Source organism: Hoplias malabaricus, chromosome 6 (genome assembly GCF_029633855.1).
Source record: "Hoplias malabaricus isolate fHopMal1 chromosome 6, fHopMal1.hap1, whole genome shotgun sequence".
NCBI lineage: Eukaryota > Metazoa > Chordata > Actinopteri > Characiformes > Erythrinidae > Hoplias > Hoplias malabaricus.
Window position 1 is genome coordinate 41,945,274 of NC_089805.1, and position 21,646 is coordinate 41,966,919.

At 45.5% G+C, this 21,646-nt stretch overlaps 2 protein-coding genes across 5 annotated transcripts in view; one reads left to right on the forward strand and one right to left on the reverse strand.

Annotated features, from left to right (window-relative positions):
• The window catches only part of dtnbp1b (dystrobrevin binding protein 1b), a 67,097-nt gene that overhangs the window by 42,142 nt on the left and 3,309 nt on the right, over positions 1-21,646 (forward strand). For 2 of the 4 annotated variants that reach the window (XM_066673815.1, XM_066673814.1), the window contains exon 2: positions 16,830-16,979. In XM_066673815.1, coding sequence (XP_066529912.1) covers positions 16,830-16,979 — 150 coding nt within the window. Of the gene's footprint in view, positions 1-9,292; positions 9,409-10,323; positions 10,601-16,829; positions 16,980-21,646 lie in introns of those variants that run through there. The other 2 variants (XM_066673812.1, XM_066673813.1) reach the window with 2 other exon arrangements.
• LOC136699255 (T-cell surface antigen CD2-like) lies at positions 1,718-9,837 on the reverse strand. The gene is made up of 7 exons (XM_066673816.1): positions 9,804-9,837; positions 9,208-9,304; positions 8,108-8,185; positions 7,529-7,813; positions 7,185-7,409; positions 6,493-6,652; positions 1,718-3,406 (listed from the first exon to the last, which is right to left on the reverse strand). The coding sequence occupies exons 3-5, from the start codon at positions 8,169-8,171 to the stop codon at positions 7,186-7,188; spliced, it is 573 nt and encodes a 190-aa protein (XP_066529913.1). The 5' UTR covers positions 8,172-8,185; positions 9,208-9,304; positions 9,804-9,837; the 3' UTR covers positions 1,718-3,406; positions 6,493-6,652; position 7,185.

Here is a 21,646-nt window from a genome sequence, read left to right on the forward strand (position 1 = left end):
TGGTTTTAATATAGTTTCAATGTATTATGACTCTTTACTTCATAACTAGCATAAGACATCAGTACGCTGATGACTCTGTAGGTTACTAGTAGATTTCCAGTTCCACCTTAAATGGTGAAGTAAATACACCCTGCTGCCTGATGCTATTTTAAGGTGGAAGTAGAAGATTCTAAGAAATATCTGATGAAAACAAAACTGAATTCAGCTTCATATCACAGAAGAGTAGCTGTGGGGGATGAAATGATTGTGGAACTAATCTGAAGGCGTATAATGCTCTAAATGTAACTTAAGTCTGCTGATGATGACAACTCAAGCTCTTGATGTTTGTCCCTTTTGTGCAGGATAGCCACTACATTTTGTAACTCAGTTCCAAGGCGGGCGGCACAGTGGTGCAGCAGGTAGTGTCACAGTCACACAGCTGTCTGTGAGGAGTGTGGTGTGTTCTCTCTGTGTCTGCGTGGGTTTCCTCCAGGTGACTGTCTGTGAGGAGTGTGGTGTGTTCTCTCTGTGTCTGCGTGGGTTTCCTCCGGGTGACTGTCTGTGAGGAGTGTGGTGTGTTCTCTCTGTGTCTGCGTGGGTTTCCTCCGGGTGACTGCCTGTGAGGAGTGTGGTGTGTTCTCCCTGTGTCTGCGTGGGTTTCCTACGGGTGACTGTCTGTGAGGAGTGTGGTGTGTTCTCCCTGTGTCTGCGTGGGTTTCCTCCGGGTGACTGTCTGTGAGGAGTGTGGTGTGTTCTCCCTGTGTCTGCGTGGGTTTCCTCCAGGTGACTGTCTGTGAGGAGTGTGGTGTGTTCTCTCTGTGTCTGCGTGGGTTTCCTCTGGGTGACTGTCTGTGAGGAGTGTGGTGTGTTCTCTCTGTGTCTGCGTGGGTTTCCTCCGGGTGACTGTCTGTGAGGAGTGTGGTGTGTTCTCTCTGTGTCTGCGTGGGTTTCCTCCGGGTGACTGTCTGTGAGGAGTGTGGTGTGTTCTCTCTGTGTCTGCGTGGGTTTCCTCCGGGTGACTGCCTGTGAGGAGTGTGGTGTGTTCTCCCTGTGTCTGCGTGGGTTTCCTCCGGGTGACTGTCTGTGAGGAGTGTGGTGTGTTCTCCCTGTGTCTGCGTGGGTTTCCTCCGGGTGACTGTCTGTGAGGAGTGTGGTGTGTTCTCCCTGTGTCTGCGTGGGTTTCCTCCGGGTGACTGTCTGTGAGGAGTGTGGTGTGTTCTCCCTGTGTCCATGTGGGTTTCCTCCGGGTGCCCCGGTTTCCTCCCACATTCCAAAAAACACATATTGGTAGGTGGATTGGCGACTCAGAAGTGTCTGTAGTGTGTGTGTGTGTGTGTGTGTGTGTGTGTGTGTGTGTGTGTGTGTGTGTGTTTCCCTGTGAAGGACTGGCGCCCCCTCCAGGGTGTATTCCCACCTTGCACCCAATGATTCCAGGTAGTGCGCCAAGTTAGAAGCAAATGACACTGAAATCTGGCGTCTCAGTGTACTGATCCATATCTAAATCCACTTCATCAGCTTTAAACATGGACTCCTGGAAAGCCATACACCAAACACACATACACAAATACATCAGCACATTAGGAAACCCCAAATTTGTGTCTACAGACACAACAAATACACACCCACCCCTCCCAAACAGTCTCAAACAACTGCAAACTCCCCAGAGGATGGAGCAAATGCAGATCAGGTGCCTGCTAAAAGTCCTGATTTGCCCAAGCTCTCTAAAAGTCCACAATTCATACCACAATACACTCTATGAAATTTAATTTACAAAGTTTGCACTGAATTCTTGGAAAACTCTATAAAGGCTTAGATTAATTCAGACTATATGTAATTCTTACAAAGGTATTTACCATATCTAGTCATTTGTGGGCTTTGCTGGTGTATGTATATTAGCTGGGACACGCAGAAGTGAAGCGGAGTGGAGACTCCCTGCAAACAAGAGGAGGCACAAAATGCTGGGAGTATTTTTAATCTGGCTGGAAAATGGATAAGAGGAAGCGAGGTGGCGAGTCTGACACTGATAACACGCTTCCCCCAAACTTTATTTGCAGCTTGGCTGAATATGCTAAATATATTTTTCCCTCAACACATGAACAGGCCTGGTTCTCTCCCGCAGCCACAGTAATAAGCACTTGCTGTTGTCTCTTCTCAAAAAAACACCCTCTTGAAGAGTTCATCGTTAAATAAAACGCCTCGCTGCACACTTTCCACGTCCGAAATCTGCCGAAAGCTAACAACTCTCAGACTGGCAGGAGGTCGCTGGTGGGAGCTGAACTGAAAAGTTCTCAAGCTCGCAGGCATCACGTTATTGGAGAGGGTGCCAAGATAATGTGGCAGTCTGTGCGCCAAGTTAGAAGCAAATGACACTGAAATCTGGCGTCTCAGTGTACTATCTAAATCCACTTCATCAGCTTTAAACATGGACTCCTGGAAAGGATAATCAGGCCCACACACTCCATATTAATAAAGCCTCCCCTTCATATCTACACTCATTGTCCATTTATTCAGCTCCACTGACCACACAGGAGCACTCTGTGGTTCTGCATTTACAGACTCTAGTCCATCTGTTGCTCTGCATACTTTGGCTGCCCCCCTTTCACCCTGTTCTTCAGTGTTCAGGACCCCCACAGAGCAGGTGTGATGTGGTGGTGGATCATTCTCAGCGCTGCAGTGACACTGACGTGGTGGTGGTGTGTTAGTGTGTGTTGTGCTGGTGTAGAGTGGATCAGACACAGCAGTGCTGCTGGAGTTTTAAAACCCTGTGTCCACTCTCTGTCCACTCTGTGAGACACTCCTCCCTCGTTGGTCCACCTTTTAGATGTAGAGTCAGAGACAGTAGCTCATCTGTCGCTGCACAGTGTGTGTCGGTCGTCCTCTAGTCCTTCATCAGTGACACAGGACGCTGTCGGCTGGATGTTTTTGGTTGGTGCAGTATTCTCAGTCCAGCAGTGACACTGAGGGTTTTAAAACTCCAGCAGCACTGCTGTGTCTGATCCACTCGCACCAGCACAACACACTATCACACCACTACCACGATGAAAAGGGGCTAACAAGGTATGCAGAGCAACACGTGGTCTTTGTAGACTTACAAAGTGCTCCTGCCTGGTCAGTGGAGCGGATACAATGAACCCAGTGTAGAGACAAAGGGGTCTTTTTAATGTTGTGACTGATGGGTGTAGAGTAGTCAGTAGAAATGAATGTTTGAGGTAAAGATGGAGCTTATTCATCATCATCTGTAGAAGGGGTGGGGGTCTGAACATGAGGCTGCTTCCTGGTTTCAGGACTGGGTCTTGGACAGAGGATCATCCACTTATTAGCTGGAGACTTTGGTGATCTTCTTGGGGACCTGGAGGAGCTGGTTAACCCCTAGTAATCTGCTTCGATCATAGTGGAGTTGTGTGGATGTTTATGAGCTCATTCTCAGCTGCAGGTATGAATAGAGAAAAGAGACACAGCACTTGATATCCATACTTCATTCATGTTTTACATCAAGAACCATGTCCCTAGATTAAATAAACACATCTGGTACTTCTTACACAGTGAGAACATTTACAGAATTCGTCAAATTAATTACATATTTAAACTTGTTCAAGTTTAATCTCTGTTCTCAATGAGCCATTTAACCATACGCTAGCAGCACTGTAGACCACAGTTTTCTGGTTTAGCCTCTTGTTATTAGATCATGATGGGCCCTGTGCGGCAGATCAAAGACCAAAAGCAAACAAGCAAAGATGGAAGACAAGGACGATAAAGTTTATTCAGCTTAAAGACACACAATGCTAACAAAAGGAGTTCTTGCTAAGTTCAGAGACTCCTGTTATACGTTTTAGCAGGATGCAAGATAAACAAACAAACAAAAAAAAGAGTAGTTCAAGTACTCAAAATACACATAAAGTTCACAGTGAACCACAGATGACAGGAAATGACAACCCAGTCTCACACATATTCGTGATACAGTCACATATATAGGGGACTGGAATTTGTGACATAGTCGCATATTTTCGACGTTAAATGCGACAATATCACGATCATAAGTGAATGGGCAATTACCATAGAAACCGTCATATCTGTGCATATCCAAGTTTTCATGTTACTGTCTCATAGTGTTTCTATGGTAATTACCCATTCACTTATGATCGTGATGTTGTCGCATAAAATGTCGAAAATACGCGACTATGTCACTAATTGCAGTCTCCTATATATGTGACTACATCACGAGTGGGTGTGAGACTGGGTTGGAAATGCAGTGATGTGGTGAGACGTCCAGAAAACACTGGCACATGACTGTTCTAATAAATCAGCTTCAGGCCCAAATCTCTGACAACGACAACTGAGAGGTTTCAAGAGCAACAGGATATATGTTAATCCCAATAAATCATAAAAACTACTACTACTACTATTAATAATAATAATAATCTCCCTTGGGAAAAGAGAATTTAATATGCTTAAATTGTGTTTATGAAATTAATTTATAATTATATTGGAACCACTAATTTATACTAAACAACTTAATATTTACTTACTGTAATAGTCACAAGTTATTCTTGGCACTCTTCCAAAATACTTTAAATATATTTATATCAGGGCTGACCAACGATAAACATGTATACAGTAACTTTAACCTTCTTAACTTTCAAAGTCAAATTTTTTAAACAATGTGAAGTTCATTCATTCATTCATTATCTGTAACCCTTATCCAGTTCAGGGTCGCGGTGGGTCCAGAGCCTACCTGGAATCATTGGGCACAAGGCGGGAATACACCCTGAAGGGGGCGCCAGTCCTTCACAGGGCAACTCACACACTCACACCTACGGACACTTTTGATTCACCAATCCATCAACGGGTGTTTTTGGACCATGGGAGGAAACCGGAGCACCCGGAGGAAACCCACGCAGACACAGGGAGAACACACCACACTCCTCACAGACAGTCACCCGGAGGAAACTCACACAGACACAGAGAGAACACACCACACTCCTCACAGACAGTCACCCGGAGGAAACTCACACAGACACAGAGAGAACACACCACACTCCTCACAGACAGTCACCCGGAGCGGGAAGCCCCTGGAGCTGTGTGACTGCGACACTACAGTTTTCTAATACAGTATTTTTCTCTGATCTTCCTGACTGCACACGACTGTGTTTAAATTATTAATAAAACATACAGTGGGGAAGTATTTGATAAACTGTAGATTTTTTCCACCTACAATAACTGGAGAGGTCTGTAATTTTTATAATAGGTTCACTTCAATTGTGAGAGACAAAGTCTAAAAAAAGAAAAAAAAATCCAGAAAATCACAATGTATGATTTTTAAATAATTAATTAGCATTGTATTGCATGAGATAAGTATTCAAATACCTAAGTATTCAAATGTATCAAATAATTTTCCCCACTGTAAAACAAAATTAAAATCAATAAAACAAACTGTGTCAAACAAGTAATAAAAACTAAGCAGTATAACAAAATATGATCATCTTACAAACGACAACACTTAGAAATATACGACTTATACTACACATTTTCTGCTCTCTAAAGGAAAACATGTATCTCCATTTCAATACTTTTAGTATTTTACAGCAGCTGAACTTCACGTTGGGCGGCACGGTGGTGCAGCAGGTAGGTGTCGCAGTCACACAGCTCCAGGGACCTGGAGGTTGTGGGTTCGATTCCCGCTCCAGGTGACTGTCTGTGAGGAGTGTGGTGTGTTCTCTCTGTGTCTGCGTGGGTTTCCTCCGGGTGACTGTCTGTGAGGAGTGTGGTGTGTTCTCCCTGTGTCTGCAGGGGTTTCCTCTGGGTGACTGTCTGTGAGGAGTGTGGTGTGTTCTCCCTGTGTCTGTGTGGGTTTCCTCCGGGTGACTGTCTGAGAGGAGTGTGGTGTGTTCTCCCTGTGTCTGTGTGGGTTTCCTCCGGGTGACTGTCTGAGAGGAGTGTGGTGTGTTCTCCCTGTGTCTGCGTGGGTTTCCTCAGGGTGCTCAGGTTTCCTCCCACAGTCCAAAAACACACGTTGGTAGGTGGATTGGCGACTCAAAAGTGTGAGTGAATGTGTGTGTCTGTGTTCTCCCTGTGAAGGACTGGCGCCCCCTCCAGGGTGTATTTCTGCCTTGCGTCCAATGATTCCGGGTAGGCTCTGGACCCACCATGACCCTGAACTGGATAAGGGTTACAGATAATGGATGAATGAATGAATGAATAGTATACTCAGTTTACATTAAGTGTGACTTCATATAATTTAAATGACATATTAGCGGTGATTTAGTTCAAATTAGTGGTTCCAGCTATGCTTTATTTTCACAAAAGCTTACGTATGAGATGCAGCTCAAAGCAGCAAAATAAGGGTTAAAAAAACAAACATTGTGACCATCAGATTTACTCTCACCCATTCCTCCTGCCTCCAACATCCACTTTAAGAACCGACTGTACACTAGCCGTCTGATACAAGCCAGACAAGGTTTACCCTGAGGCCACAACAGGAAATAAAGAAAGTCAAATAACTGAACCTGAGCTTACCTTGCTGGAGATTCTTGTGATGTTTACAGCATTTCCAGACGCACATCACCAGCAGAATCACTGACAACAGCACAAAAGCTGCTCCACTTGCGAGGATCAGCAGGCATGAACCACAGGTCATAGCCAAAGACATTTTCTGTGTTTATGCTTCTTTCAGAACCTGTGCAAAATTCCAGATAAGTACACACATGCTCACCTAGGACATCTACACCCCACCAACCGCACAGATGAATATTCAAAACTATGAATATTCTAATAATAATCAATTCCCCACTCTCTTTTTCACTGCTTTTGCTCAGTTCTCCTATTTGCTGCATTCTCATGTTGTGGCTCCGTTGTCTAATTTCCCGGTTCCCATTGTCTCACGGTTCTCTTATTTCTCTGTTCCTGATGTTGCAGTTTTTGTTCGCTCTTGTTCTCATCATTTCTGACTGAAGGGAATCTGAGCTGTAAAACTCAGTGTGAATAAATGAACCCCGTTAAATACACTTTAAATCCTGTGACACCAAATATAACCAAAGCCCCAAACAAATCAATCAGGAACAGCACTTTCTCTTCCCTCCATATTCACAGCTGAGGTGCCCTCGAGCGAGACACTGAACCCGGGCTCTGAGACGGCTTCCTGCCACTCGGGGTGGTTCATAAAGTAGAGCTTTTTCTAAAATAAAAGTGCACAGGAACAGCATACTCACATTATACTGAGACGTCATCACTCGTATTCGTGTGAACTGGGTTCCTCACCAAACATGTATAGATTTGATTGTCTTTTCCACCAGAGAAGTGTCTTCCAGTTAATGCGAGCTTCTTCCCATTTACAAACCAACTGAACGTCAGATCTTTGCTGTCCACAACTTCACATCTGAGAAAAGGCTTGCCATTTAAACAGGTGAAGTTCACTCTTGGCTTAGACACCGTCTCTGGTAGAAATAAGAGGACAGCACTGTGGTTAGAGTTATTCATCACTTCAGTTAAACAGTGATTGATTAAGCAAGGGATAAAACAGCAGTCTGATTATGACAGTAAATGTGTTTCATACCATAGACGCAGAGCGTGAATGAGCGCTTCAGTTTCAGAAGACCGTCCTTATCAAAACACTCAACTGTATATCCGCCAGCATTGTCTCCTTTCACCTCTGTGAGCTGCAGGGACCCGTTATCTTTCAAAGCTGCTCTTTGGGACAGCGAGTACACGTGTCCATTCTTTTTCCTCAGTACGTTTCCATCGTTATATTTCCACTTTGTATCAAAAAAATCCTCAGATGATGGCACCTGGAGTATGACAGATCCCCCTACTACAGCTCTGTAGTCGCATGTGCTGCAGTCTGTGAAGAACGGTTAAACACATCACACACATATATTTGAAACTCTGAACAAATACTTGTCATAATCATGGAATGCACATATCGTCACTGTCCAATAAAAAAATACCTGTATGTATCTCCAGAAATAGTAACTTTACAGGAAAAAGATAAAATTCCAAGTCATTTTGGAGCATTTCTATTGGTCCATTCAGTGTAAGAGCTGCTGTATTAAAATATGTCGAGCTACAAGTCTATTTGCAGATACAGCATCATAGGACGCGATCATCAGTACAACACAGGTGTATAAAGTCTTACCCCCAATGAAGAAAATGAACAGGACGCAGACGAGCAAGAGTGCAGCACCAACCCTGAAGAGCATTGTTCTTCTAAAACCTTTCAGAGAGGAATGGAGGAGCAGTTTCAGTTTCCAGTATTTCAACTGCGTGTTGTGTGTCTAGCAACAGCTCTCTGCTGCCTCCACTGGAGGTGGCAGGATTACAGCTGCTTTGTCTTACTTCAGTCATGTTCTTATACTTCGTCCGTAATCTTATAATGCTTTTCTCTCCTCCAATCCGCATTTTATTTGACCCCTTGTCCGAGGGAGGGGTGGGGGTGTCCAAAGCTGTACCCTTTCTCTAAACATATCTACGGCCGTCGTAGGCTTTCAGTTCCAAAGACAATTTGTGGAAAGGACCATTCTTAGCACATTGGTGGCAGCAGTGGCAGTGTGGCGGTGGTAGTTGATAAGAAACATACACATGTTGGGCCCAGCTGTGAACTGGACATTGGCTGTAGGCCCAACATCTGTTCCCTTCATAGTCAGAGTGGATGCATGAGAGCAAACAAAAGCCCATGACACATACTGTGCCAACCACACATTCTCCCACCACTTCCACTGTCTGCATGTGGTTTACACGGGTAATAAATGCTGTTACATTTACATTACATTTAGTACAGTTACTTAAATTAGCACATCCGGTTATCAGGCCCTGCCCTCACCTTACAGGCCGCTCCTCGGATGTGTCTCTTTCGTACCAAGAACATATTTAACGGAGTGTTACGCAAGACACCTTTCCTCACTTCTACTCACAAAGTACACCATCCATGTGCTTGAGTAAAAGTACAGATACTCAGTGTAAAATATAACTCCGGTAAAAGTAGAAGTACTTGTTGTAGATCTCCACTTGAGTAAAAGTACAAAAGTATTTACCTTCAAATGTACTTCAGTATCAAAATAAACGTACCACGACGTGTTATGGCTCTAATGTCCTATTATTATTTTTGTAACAAGACTCATGCTTAACACATCACGGGTGAAAAGACTGTAGTGTCACTCTTGGTTCACTGGTCGTTAATTAGTCTGACACTGATGAACACAAACAAACAAACATTAATTAAAAGGAATGTTATATCACCTGTCACATACACGCAAGCTGTTTCCCCACCAAACCAACAGAGGTCGCTGTCTCCTGAGTATTGAGCCCATTTTATGATTCTGCATTGAACCTAATGCTGTAGGGAACACATCGAACCGAATCGTCCGCAGTCAGACGAACATTGAACAAGTTGAACTGAGATAGAGAAGCATTACAATAAACTGAAGCTGTGATTTTGAGGTAAAAAATATTACATAGAGTTGCTTTAATCTCTCTGTTTTGTCTATTTTACCAGATACTGTTTCTTGGATTTGCCTTTTGGACCTGTTTATCTCGCTGTACTGATTTTCAGGTTTTGGGGCATTTCTGGTTTTGATCTTGCTTCAAATAATATGTTAATTTACACTGTAAATTCTCTTCCTCGGTTTGGAGTGATTAATGACATCTACAGATCTGTAAACCATGTAATATATGAATGAATAGTACAGGGGGCTGAGATGGCGAAAAGGAGGACACGAGGGTCACGCCCCTCGCTGCCGTTGTATTCTTAGCTGAACCTATGTGTGCTTCTAGGTCCTTTACGCCTTTATTTGCTACACATGGGAAATTCTTTTTTAATTCATCCGAGAACTTACATTTAGGCTTCGGCATAGCTGCTCGAGATGAGGGTAGGTCCATGAGCTTTGCCTGACGTAAACAAGGACTACTGACGTGCAGACTGACCAATTAAATGTTTACAGAGAAGGTTATCGACCAATAACGGTAGCTCTACAGTCAGACCGTCCAATCAGAAGATTTTAGGCTACTTCACCACGCCCCCTTCTCACTCAAGCGAACCAATCGGAGTAGGGGAGGGCGGGACTAGTTTGTGAAAGAAACTTCTCGAAGTTCTATGTAAGCTCTAGAAAAACAAAATCCCGGACGTTTGTGAAATTCCGCACGGACATTTTTTTAAGTCTAAAAAAGAGGACATGTCCGGGTAAAAGAGGACGTCTGGTCACCCTAGAATAGTAGTCACTGCTGACTCTAACTAATAAACAAATCATTTAGTTAATTCATAACGATTCTAAGAACTGAAACACGTGATTATTTTCAGTCTCAAATACACACAACAGTTAAAATAAAAAGTCTGCCTTTCTTATTGATTGGTTTTAGGTGGAGAAACTTGAGGTTCACTTTTTAGCGCTATGACTGTATCCATCCGCCTCCTGGCAACAGAGATGTGCTCCGACTGTATCCATCCGCCTCCTGGCAACAGAGATGTGCTCCGACTGTATCCATCCGCCTCCTGGTAACAGAGCTGTGCTCCGACTGTATCCATCCGCCTCCTGGTAACAGAGCTGTGTGGAGACGGGAGGTTTGTTCAGACGTGTTATGGTACCCACACATGAACCAAAAGGAACAGCTGATTTTCATAACAGTGGAGTAAAAAGTAAGATATATGACTTTGAAATTTAGTGGAGTTGAAGTAAAAAGTAGAAATACTTCAGTAAACCCCCACTGGTGAAGAGACACAAAATTTGGACTGTTCATGACTGGAAACATGTTTATAACATTTCTGCCTGTATGTAAATGATGCTAGGCGTCATGTTCATCAAGGACCTTCAGTGAGGCCTGCGTCGGTGGCATAGCCAGAAATGGTGGGCCTGGGAAAATGTGTGTGGACACTATTATTCTTTGTAGTGGACCGGTGTTGTTGGGGGGTGCATGCTTTACCCAGTGTCTCATGCTCATATGCCTAACGTTTCCATTACATCCCCTCTCTCCAGCTCTGAATCCATCTTGTGGGAATGTGCGTTTGTGAGGAACAGTCAGAAAGGGGAGTGTGTCCGTGCATGTGAACTTGCAGATGATGAATTACCTCTGGCTGAATGGGTGGGCCTTGTTGCTGTCTGCGTGGGCCACTGGCTTGCGTGCAAAGTGGGGTTCAAGCTGAAGGGGGCGTTGTTATGTTCTAATTACATACTAATGGGTCTTTGAAACATAACTCCATGAGCATGAGTAACCACTGCGATTAGATTTGGCATGGGCTGGAGTTTCTAGATGTAGATGACATCAATGTTCAGCCACTCTTTCATCAAAGAATTACACAGTGTCTCTGAACATCCATGTCATCTTCATCCCAAAACTTTTCCAGTCCGTGCCACATCTAATCACAGCTGTTATTTGTGCTCATGGTGGTATTACATGGTATTAGGTCTGTTCAGGTCACAGGTGACAAGCTTAAATATCTGTCCCCACTCATAATTTATTATTTATTCATTCATTGTCTGTAAGTGATTCTCCAGTTCAGGGGCGTGGGAGGAAACCCACGCAGACACAGGGAGAACACACCACACTCCTCACAGACAGTCACCCGGAGAAAACCCACGCAGACACAGGGAGAACACACCACACTCCTCACAGACAGTCACCCGGAGAAAACCCACACAGACACAGGGAGAACACACCACACTCCTCACAGACAGTAATTCGGAGGAAGCCCACGCAGACACAGGGAGAACACACCACACTCCTCACAGACAGTCACCCGGAGGAAACCCACGCAGACACAGGGAGAACACACCACACTCCTCACAGACAGTCACCCGGAGGAAACCCACGCAGACACAAGGAGAACACACCGCACTCCTCACAGACAGTCACCCGGAGGAAACCCACGCAGACACAGGGAGAACACACCACACTCCTCACAGACAGTCACCCGGAGCAGGACTCGATCCCACAACCTCCAGGTCCCTGGAGCTGTGTGACTGTTTATTTATTTTTACATATCACACTAAGCATAGACTGAAGTTGTATAAAACACCACGGCTGTGAGCTGTGATGAAGTGGAAATACATCAGATTCCCAGAGCAGTGTTTCTAGAATAGAGACTTCCTTCTTATTTTCAATGAGCAGGCGTTCACCAAGAGTTGGTCTGAGATTGGGCGAGGTTTTATTCGTAGTGTTCTGCAGTCGTGGGCCCTGTCACGTGAACGCGTCTCTTCTGTTCTCTGCCCTGTCTTTTATATAACACCGATGCAGAGAAGGACGCCAGTGTGAGTTGTAACCAAGCTCAGAGAAGAGATGAGTCATGAATGGAAGAGGCATTTCTGGGAGTGTGTTTGTGTTTGTGTGACATTATGGGACATTGCATCTGATGCCTCTTTAATGACACACAGCTCCACAGCCCTAAAGACACACACGACGCTCTGATTCATCAAACAACAAAGTTCCCTTGCCTCAGTTGGGGTTAGGGAGCTGCACAAGGACACTTTGGGGTCTGTGAGGAGAAGCGCTGTTCTTCTGCCTCCTCTGTACGTCCAAAAGGGTTATGGAGCTTGGGGTCGCACTGCACAGTTTCCAGGCAGATCCTCTAAAAGTGTTCTCCATTGCTGACAGGCGTACAACTGCCCACACAGGGTTTATATAACCTCCATAGAGAAGCATGAAATGAAGTGGCATTCTCTGGAGCAGCTACACATGTGGCTAATGCAAAGTGGCTGGAGGGGTATGAGACCTAGGCCTAGTCACTATTATTATTCAATATATGACCTCTATATTGTCCATTGTGTTTACTTTAAATGTCTATTTATTTCTCCATAAATTAACAATGAAACATCTGTGACATGCTTTGGTCAAAATCCCACAAGGATCAAACCCCACAGCAGCCTTCTCCCCCTGTGTAAACAGCCCTTTTCAGAGCGACAGGTTTCAGCACCTGTTCCTTTAAATGATAACGAGCTGTTCGCCCCGACCCCGAGCGCACAGCAGTGAGGAGCGAGGAGCAGAAGCTCTGGTTTTTAGCCATTTTCACTCTGTTCTCTTTCTTCTTTGCTCTTGTTTTCTCCGCTTTTACTCAGTGCTCTTGTTCCTCCTTGCTCGTTGTGCCCAGTTTGTTCTCGGTTTAGCCTCATTTTTGTGCTCTCACATAAGGCACTGGAGGGAGGTTTCTGGAAGCCAGCGCTCATCTTTCACCCCAACGGCGAGTTGTACTGTATTTCTCTTTTGATCACTACCATCCATCCATCCACTCTGATTAGCCACACTCCCGTTCACTTGACTTATCATTCACACTACGACATACTTCCTGCTTTCTTATAGGGGACACAGAGAACAACGAAATCCCTTGTTCAGTGCAGGTGCACATTAGTAACATACACTTCACTGTTGTCCCGCCTCCTTCTCTGAGTCGCTCCAATCACATCTTGGCACATAATCCCATAATAACCCTGACTATAGAAGAAATGCTGGATCAGGAGGTGTCCTTAATGTTTTGGCCATGTTGTGTAATAGTGAGAGATGTTTATAACAGCTGTTTATATTTACTATGAAAAATTACATCTATATATATATATATATATACACTAGTATTGTTGTGTTCAGTTTCTCTGTTGTGTTACCGAATCACAAAACTAACACACACTACACACACACCGACAGGGACTCTGGAAATCACTCACTACACACACCCACAAGCACTCACTAAAACACAGGTTTTTTTTTTAAAGCCCCTACAGTACTATTCTCTCTCTCTCTCTCTCTCTCTCTCTCTCTCTCTCTCTCTCACACTCACACAGTTATCACACACAGTGTCAGACGGCCCCTCGGGTCTCTCACCTAATAGAGCAGTCTCAGCTGTCCTTGAACACACAAGCCCACATACACACGCACACAAACACAGAGTTATCACACAAACACACACACAGAGTTATCACACACACACACACACACACACACACACACAGGGAGAGGGAGGGAGTTTAGAGGACAAAGGAAGAGGGAGAGAGATTAGGAGAGAGCTGGTGTCTGTCTGTGAAGACTGCTGAATGAAACAGAACCGCACAGACATACAGATGAAGTTCAGAGTGTGTTCACTCTCATTCTTTCTCTCTCTCTCTCTCTCTCTGTGATAAAACTACTCTCTTTGTATCTGTCTCTCTGACTGTAATCAGTATTCACTGGCGGCGAGAGAGAGAGAGAGAGGATAGGATATTACAGTTGTGAGTGTATTTTAACACATTTTATAAACCCTGTCACTCAGCATGATGCCAGACACAGGCGTCTGTTAGCTGACATGGGACACGTGGGCAGTTAGTGTTCTCCTGCAAGCGTGTTGTAATTCAGCATTGCATCTTGATGGAGGACTAGAGGACGACTGACACACACCGTGCAGCTACAGGTCAGAGCTTCTGTCTCTGACTCTACATCTACAAGGTGGACCAACGAGGGAGGAGTGTCTCACAGAGTGGACAGAGAGTGGACACAGGGTTTAAAAACTCCAGCAGCACTGCTGTGTCTGATCCACTCTACACCAGCACAACACACACTAACACACCACCACCACGTCAGTGTCACTGCAGCGCTGAGAATGATCCACCACCACATCACACCTGCTCTGTGGGGGTCCTGTAGGGGGTTCTGAGCATTGAGGGAACAGTCTGAAAGGGGGATGGGAAAGTATGCAGAGCAACAGGTAAACTACAGTCTGTAGTGGTAGAAGAAATTGTGCTCCTGTGTGGTCAGTGGAGCTGGGCAGAGTGCAGAAATGAGGAGGTTGTTTTACAGATATGAGTACCATAACATTACACAGCCAGTGTAAAATCTGAGGGCAGTATCTGAATCAAACCGAGAAACTCACCACTGACCACTGTGACCCTCCAGCTTCTGAAAATGCTCATCCGGCCTCTACTGACTAGAGCAGAAGAAAAGACAAATGAACACTACACAGTCCAGGCAGCTGCTCACCGCCCTGTCCTGACCAATCACATCTTCACAAGGCTCTGTGTGTGTGTGTGTGTGTGTTTATTGCAGGTTCATTGTTCATTGCAGACTGACCCCTCCTTCAGGCTGAAAGAAAAATAGCTCTCATTTGTGGAAAGCTGAGAAATGGGAGTGAGAGAGGGGGAGAGAGACACTATTACTCAGCATGATGCTAGCCAATGTGTGTCTGTTTGCTGACATCATAGAACTAAGGAGTTAAGGCTGATTTTATTCTTCTGTTTTGACTCGATGAAGAGTCTAAGCCAGAGCCTGCACCAGTGCCCTACGCTGGTGTGTCTGTGTCACTCTGCATTTACACCTACAAACCACTAGGGCTGAATCGCAAACATCTGCCTCCACCCTATGTAGTGCACAGCGTAGTGATGTAGTAGTGTTAGTTTTATAAACCTGTAAAGAGCATTATTTAGGGAGTAGGACACTTACTGGAACAGTATGTAGTTTATATACGGTGCCAGGAAAGCAACATATACATAGTCTGCACTATTTTTTGGTGTGCTCCTGCTAATTATAGTGTATAGCTTTTTTTTTTATTTGCAGGACTGTCTACAGGGCTGGCCTAGAAGAGGCATTTACACTGACTGACTGACTGACGGACGCCTGATGTTGTATGCGCGAGTAGGAACTGTTAATTCAGCCGTACTACACCTCTACACCGTCTGTTGTTAGTTCAGCCATATTCCACGTTCCAGTGTGTGAACTAAATTAGGAACCCTGGAATTTGGTGCTCTAGAAAAAGGGATTTATAAATCGGCAAAAATGTTGTCTGCAGGTTTTTCCCCGTCCCATTTCTGTCATAAGCCCTAAATCTTTCATTAAAATGCTCACTTTGATGACGTTGTTGAAAGGTGAGCAGGAAGCGCTAGGGTTGAAGTGTTCAAGGTCAGAGAGTTGAGAGGTCCACCGTCCACCGCGGTGAGCAGCTCAGTGTTTCACTGGAGCCTCCAACAGAAACGTGTTGAATGTTGCTGAGGTGATATTTATCATAGTCTCTTCTTTATGTTTGGAGAATGTTTCTGTGACAGCCTTTTGTTTTCTACTCTGTATTTAACAAACAGAAACATCGTCTGTCCCCATAACAACACGAACACACGGACACACCTCACACTTACTGACTTTCTTGTTGCTTTCTGGTAACCAGTTTCTTGAATATCATCTCAACACGGTGCTTCAGTTTTGTAGCTTTGTATAAACAGAAAATAACAGGCTTTCCATGATCTCACACACTGTCAGAACTCTTTTTATAGTTTGTTATTATTTGTTATTATTGTAAACAAAGACATTGATATGATGCACCAAAGCTTCTCCAGACCTTCCAATGACAAGGGGATGTATTTTGGGAATTTCCTGTTTGTGAAATGCCAGAAACACCTCTGTTACAAGGATATATGGCTATAAGGTTCCGGCTAAAGTAGGCTTGGCTAGTTATTTCTCTTTGCTCTTGTTTTCAGAGGTGTTTGTATTTTTCATTTGTTCCACCTTTAAATTCCTTATGTGAAGATGTGAACTTGATCCATGTTTGTTTAACTGCGGGTCAAATGCGATGTGCAGCTACATTTCTGGGGAGGGTTGTGTCAGGCTACGACGTAGGGTACAGTGTAGGGTTCTTGTCTACACAGGACCTAAGTGTTTCCTATGGCATAACTTGCCCTTAAGCCTTCTGCTCCAAGCGTGTTGAGCTCCAATGATGTTAGGAGAGCAGCAGCTTGAAAAGAAGCAGGGTCTGGTTTCAGAGTAAACGAGGGTAACCTGGAAACTGAAGTTAATTCATTGATATTTCTGACGACTTACAGCTACTTCAATGTATCCAACTGCGTAATTCTATATTTTTTATAAGGGCTGTTGAATGTGCATCATAACCAGCTGTGTTTCTGCCACCCTTCGCTCTTATTTCTCAGCGGAGCTGGACGCTCAGAGGGTCCCGGAGGCGGAGGCTGGTCAGCAGCAGGTGAAGTGGAAGGACAGGCAGAAGTTTTTTGAGGAGGCGTTTCAGCAGGACATGGAGCACTATCTGTCCACGGGATACCTGCAGATCGCAGAGAGGAGAGGTGAACAACAACAGAGCATCACAGCACGAGACACAACACTGAGCACTACCGCACTAGGGGCTTCAGGCTCCGGTCCGGGTCGGCCACAGCTCTGCAGAGCTCAGCCTCATCGCCATTGAAAACTCCACACACACACTGCAGATTCATACTGGATTCAAATAAATAACCTGGTCGTAATCAAAGATCTCAATCACTTAAAGTTCAGTCCATTCTCCGTTAAACAAACCCAGCACAAACAGGGCTGTACACCATCTCTTCAGGAACCGAGTCTGACACTTCTGTACTCCAACAAAGCCCTGAGTGGGCTGTAAAACACTGCGTTTATCATCCGTCATCAAACCAGCCTTGAAGGACCCCAGCCAGAGCAGGAATTTGTTCAGTTTCACACCTGAAGCAGAGAGTTAAAGTTTGGTTCCTGAGGCGTAGATTAGGAAACGCTGCCTTAGATCATTTTGTAAATGAAGGATTTGCGTACTCCTTTATTAAACGCTATTATACTCAGCGCAGAGGCTTTGTGAGAGAGTTTCTGAAAGCTCTGAGCTGCTGTTACCACGGTTGATTTGCTTATAGCTCAGTACACAATCAGTAGCAAAACACAGACATTGTCCCTCCACTGTTCTCTGTGTCATTCCCTCCATCGCTGTTCCTAACCTGCTTCTAGTGGAGATACAGCTGGATTGATAACTCCCAACCAAAGGTGGATAATGTTGGACATGGCAACCTCAGGGGGGGTTATGAGGTCCTTCATAATGCCTCTTAAAGACACTGTCAAACGAAGGGACACTAACTACCATGGGAACTCCTCTACCTTGTTCCCCATTGGTCCGTTACTGATCACATGATCTCTCCTCTGTGTTATTAGCGACGGTCCATTGTCGGCTCAGCAGTGACAGTATAATGGTAGTGTAGTGTGTGTGGGGCTGGTACGGTGTCACCAGGATGAGAGGTTTTTTCTTTCCATTCCCTCACCAAAAAAAAAAAGGAATTAAAAACATTTTTAATCACGTGTACAAATAAATATAGTCATTAAATATACATCTATCTAATGTTATATATAAAAAATTGGAATCTTTCTTTATGTGTATATTGATTCATCATGTTGTTGTTATGACAACCGTGTATATTTTACTATTTAAATATTACAGTCCCCTCCCAACCTCACCCCAAATAACCCCCTCCCCTCCCCACCTCTCCCTGGATGTCTAACACAAACCCTGCGTCCACAGGTGAGCCTCTGTGTGTAACTCTCCACCAGTGTGTGACGTCTGTAGAGCAGCTTGTGCAGCTGCTTCTGGGTTTGAGCAGTGTGTGGACAAAGGCGTGAGTGTTTATTGAGTGAGAGACTGTGAGTTAAGAGCAGAAACTCTGAATAAATGAAACTAACTCCTCCCTTTCTCTGTCTTTTCCCTCCTCCCGCTGATCTGATCTAACTCTTCCCTGAGGTACGAGCCTCTCCTCTCTTACTAACGCCGTCTCTGTCTCTCTCTGTCTCTCTCTCTCTCTCTCTCTCACACACACACACACACACACACACACAACAGCAAAAAAACTGTGCAAAACATAAATGAAATGACAATTTTTTTATAAACTCTGGGTGATTTACTGCTGAATATGTATTTTCTAGACACTGATAAATTTATGACTGTAAAATAAAATACTGAAGGATGGTCTAAAAGTCTTACACAGTACTGTGTACACACACACACACAAAGGTATATACTCTTCTCCTGAACCCCGTGCATGTGATTCATGAACTAACAACATGACACAGAAACAGCAAGGTGATGAATCCAGGACCTGAGACTCTCCTCCTTTAGTCTGGACTTAGTAAACACAGAACTGATTACCACAGACTTTTATTTTGACATGCCATGTATAATATAATAGTCCCACCCAGAACTGCAGGGGGGAGGTCACTATTAAAACAAAGTTAATGGACAGTGATTTACCAAAAGAGCCAGTGTATAACACACCATGCCAAGCACCACAGAATAAACCCTGTACACCTCCACAGCGACCCTAAGGCCATAGTGTATCGGAGACACGCTTATAATAATGGGCTATTGTTCCTGTTAACGCTGTGGTCTTAGCTCACTGCAGCAGCCCCAAAAGGATTTGGACACTTGTGTCATGATTAAAAACCCATCCACAGCTGTGTGAGTGACTGGGTGAGTGTGTGAACTGTCCACAGGTGTGAGTGTGTGAGTGACTGAGTGAGTGTGTGAACTGTCCACAGGTGTGAGTGTGTGAGTGACTGGGTGAGTGTGTAAACTGTCCACAGGTGAGTGTGTGAACTGTCCACAGGTGTGAGTGTGTGAGTGACTGGGTGAGTGTGTGTGAGTGACTGGGTGAGTGTGTGAACTGTCCACAGGTGTGAGTGTGTGAGTGACTGGGTGAGTGTGTGTGAGTGACTGGGTGAGTGTGTAAACTGTCCACAGGTGTGTGTGAGTGACTGGGTGAGTGTGTGAACTGTCCACAGGTGTTTGAGTGACTGGGTGAGTGTGTGAGAGTGACTGGGTGAGTGTGTATACTGTCCACAGGTGCGAGTGTGGGAGTGACTGGGTGAGTGTGTGAACTGTCCACAGGTGTGTGCGAGTGACTGGGTGAGTGTGTGAACTGTCCACAGGTGTGTGCGAGTGACTGGGTGAGTGTGTGAACTGTCCACAGGTGTGTGTGTGGGTGACTGGGTGAGTGTGTGAACTGTCCACAGGTGTGTGTGTGAGTGACTGGGTGAGTGTGTGAACTGTCCACAGGTGTGTGTGTGAGTGACTGGGTGAGTGTGTGAACTGTCCACAGGTGTGTGTGTGAGTGACTGGGTGAGTGTGTGAACTGTCCACAGGTGTGTGTGTGAGTGACTGGGTGAGTGTGTGAACTGTCCACAGGTGTGTGTGTGTGAGTGACTGAGTGAGTGTGTGAACTGTCCACAGGTGTGTGTGTGAGTGACTGGGTGAGTGTGTGTGAGTGACTGGGTGAGTGTGTGAACTGTCCACAGGTGTGAGTGTGTGAGTGACTGGGTGAGTGTGTGTGAGTGACTGGGTGAGTGTGTGTGAGTGACTGGGTGAGTGTGTGAACTGTCCACAGGTGTGTGTGAGTGACTGGGTGAGTGTGTGTGAGTGACTGGGTGAGTGTGTATACTGTCCACAGGTGCGAGTGTGGGAGTGACTGGGTGAGTGTGTGAACTGTCCACAGGTGTGTGCGAGTGACTGGGTGAGTGTGTGAACTGTCCACAGGTGTGTGCGAGTGACTGGGTGAGTGTGTGAACTGTCCACAGGTGTGTGTGTGGGTGACTGGGTGAGTGTGTGAACTGTCCACAGGTGTGTGTGTGAGTGACTGGGTGAGTGTGTGAACTGTCCACAGGTGTGTGTGTGAGTGACTGGGTGAGTGTGTGAACTGTCCACAGGTGTGTGTGTGAGTGACTGGGTGAGTGTGTGAACTGTCCACAGGTGTGTGTGTGAGTGACTGGGTGAGTGTGTGAACTGTCCACAGGTGTGTGTGTGAGTGACTGGGTGAGTGTGTGAACTGTCCACAGGTGTGTGTGTGAGTGACTGGGTGAGTGTGTGAACTGTCCACAGGTGTGTGTGTGAGTGACTGGGTGAGTGTGTGAACTGTCCACAGGTGTGTGTGTGAGTGACTGGGTTAGTGTGTGAACTGTCCACAGGTGTGTGTGTGAGTGACTGGGTGAGTGTGTGAACTGTTCACAGGTGTTTGAGTGACTGGGTGAGTGTGTGAACTTTCCACAGGTGTTTGAGTGACTGGGTGAGTGTGTGAACTGTCCACAGGTGTGTGTGTGTGTGTGAGTGACTGGATGAGTGTGTGTGAACTGTCCACAGGTGTGTGTGTGTGTGTGTGTGGGTGACTGGATGAGTGTGTGTGAACTGTCCACAGGTGTGTGTGTGTGACTGGGTGAGTGTGTGAACTGTCCACAGGTGTGTGTGTGAGTGATTGGGTGAGTGTGTGAACTGTCCACAGGTGTGAGTTTGTGAGTGACTGGGTGAGTGTGTGTGAGTGACTGGGTGAGTGTGTGTGAGTGACTGGGTGAGTGTGTGAACTGTCCACAGGTGTGAGTGAGTGAGTGACTGGGTGAGTGTGTGAGTGACTGAGTGAGTGTGTGAACAGTCCACAGGTGTGAGTGTGTGTGTGACTGGGTGAGTGTGTGTGAACTGTCCACAGGTGTGTGTGTGTGTGTGTGTGTGTGTGACTGGGTGAGTGTGTGAACTGTCCACAGGTCTGAGTGTGTGTGTGACTGGGTGAGTGTGTGAAACTGTCCACAGGTCTGAGTGTGTGTGTGACTGTGTGAGTGTGTGTGAACTGTCCACAGGTGTGTGTGTGTGTGTGTGTGTGTGACTGGGTGAGTGTGTGAACTGTCCACAGGTGTGAGTGTGTGTGTGAGACTGGGTGAGTGTGTGAGTGACTGGGTGAGTGTGTGAACTGTCCACAGGTGTGTGTGTGAGTGTGTGAACTGTCCCCAGGTGTGTGTGAGTGACTGAATGAGTGTGTGAACTGTCCCCAGGTGTGTGTGAGTGACTGGGTGAGTGTGTGAAACTGTCCACAGGTGTGTGTGAGTGACTGAATGAGTGTGTGAACTGTCCACAGGTGTGAGTGTGTGAGTGACTGAGTGAGTGTGTGAACTGTCCCCAGGTGTGAGTGTGTGTGTGACTAGGGGAGTG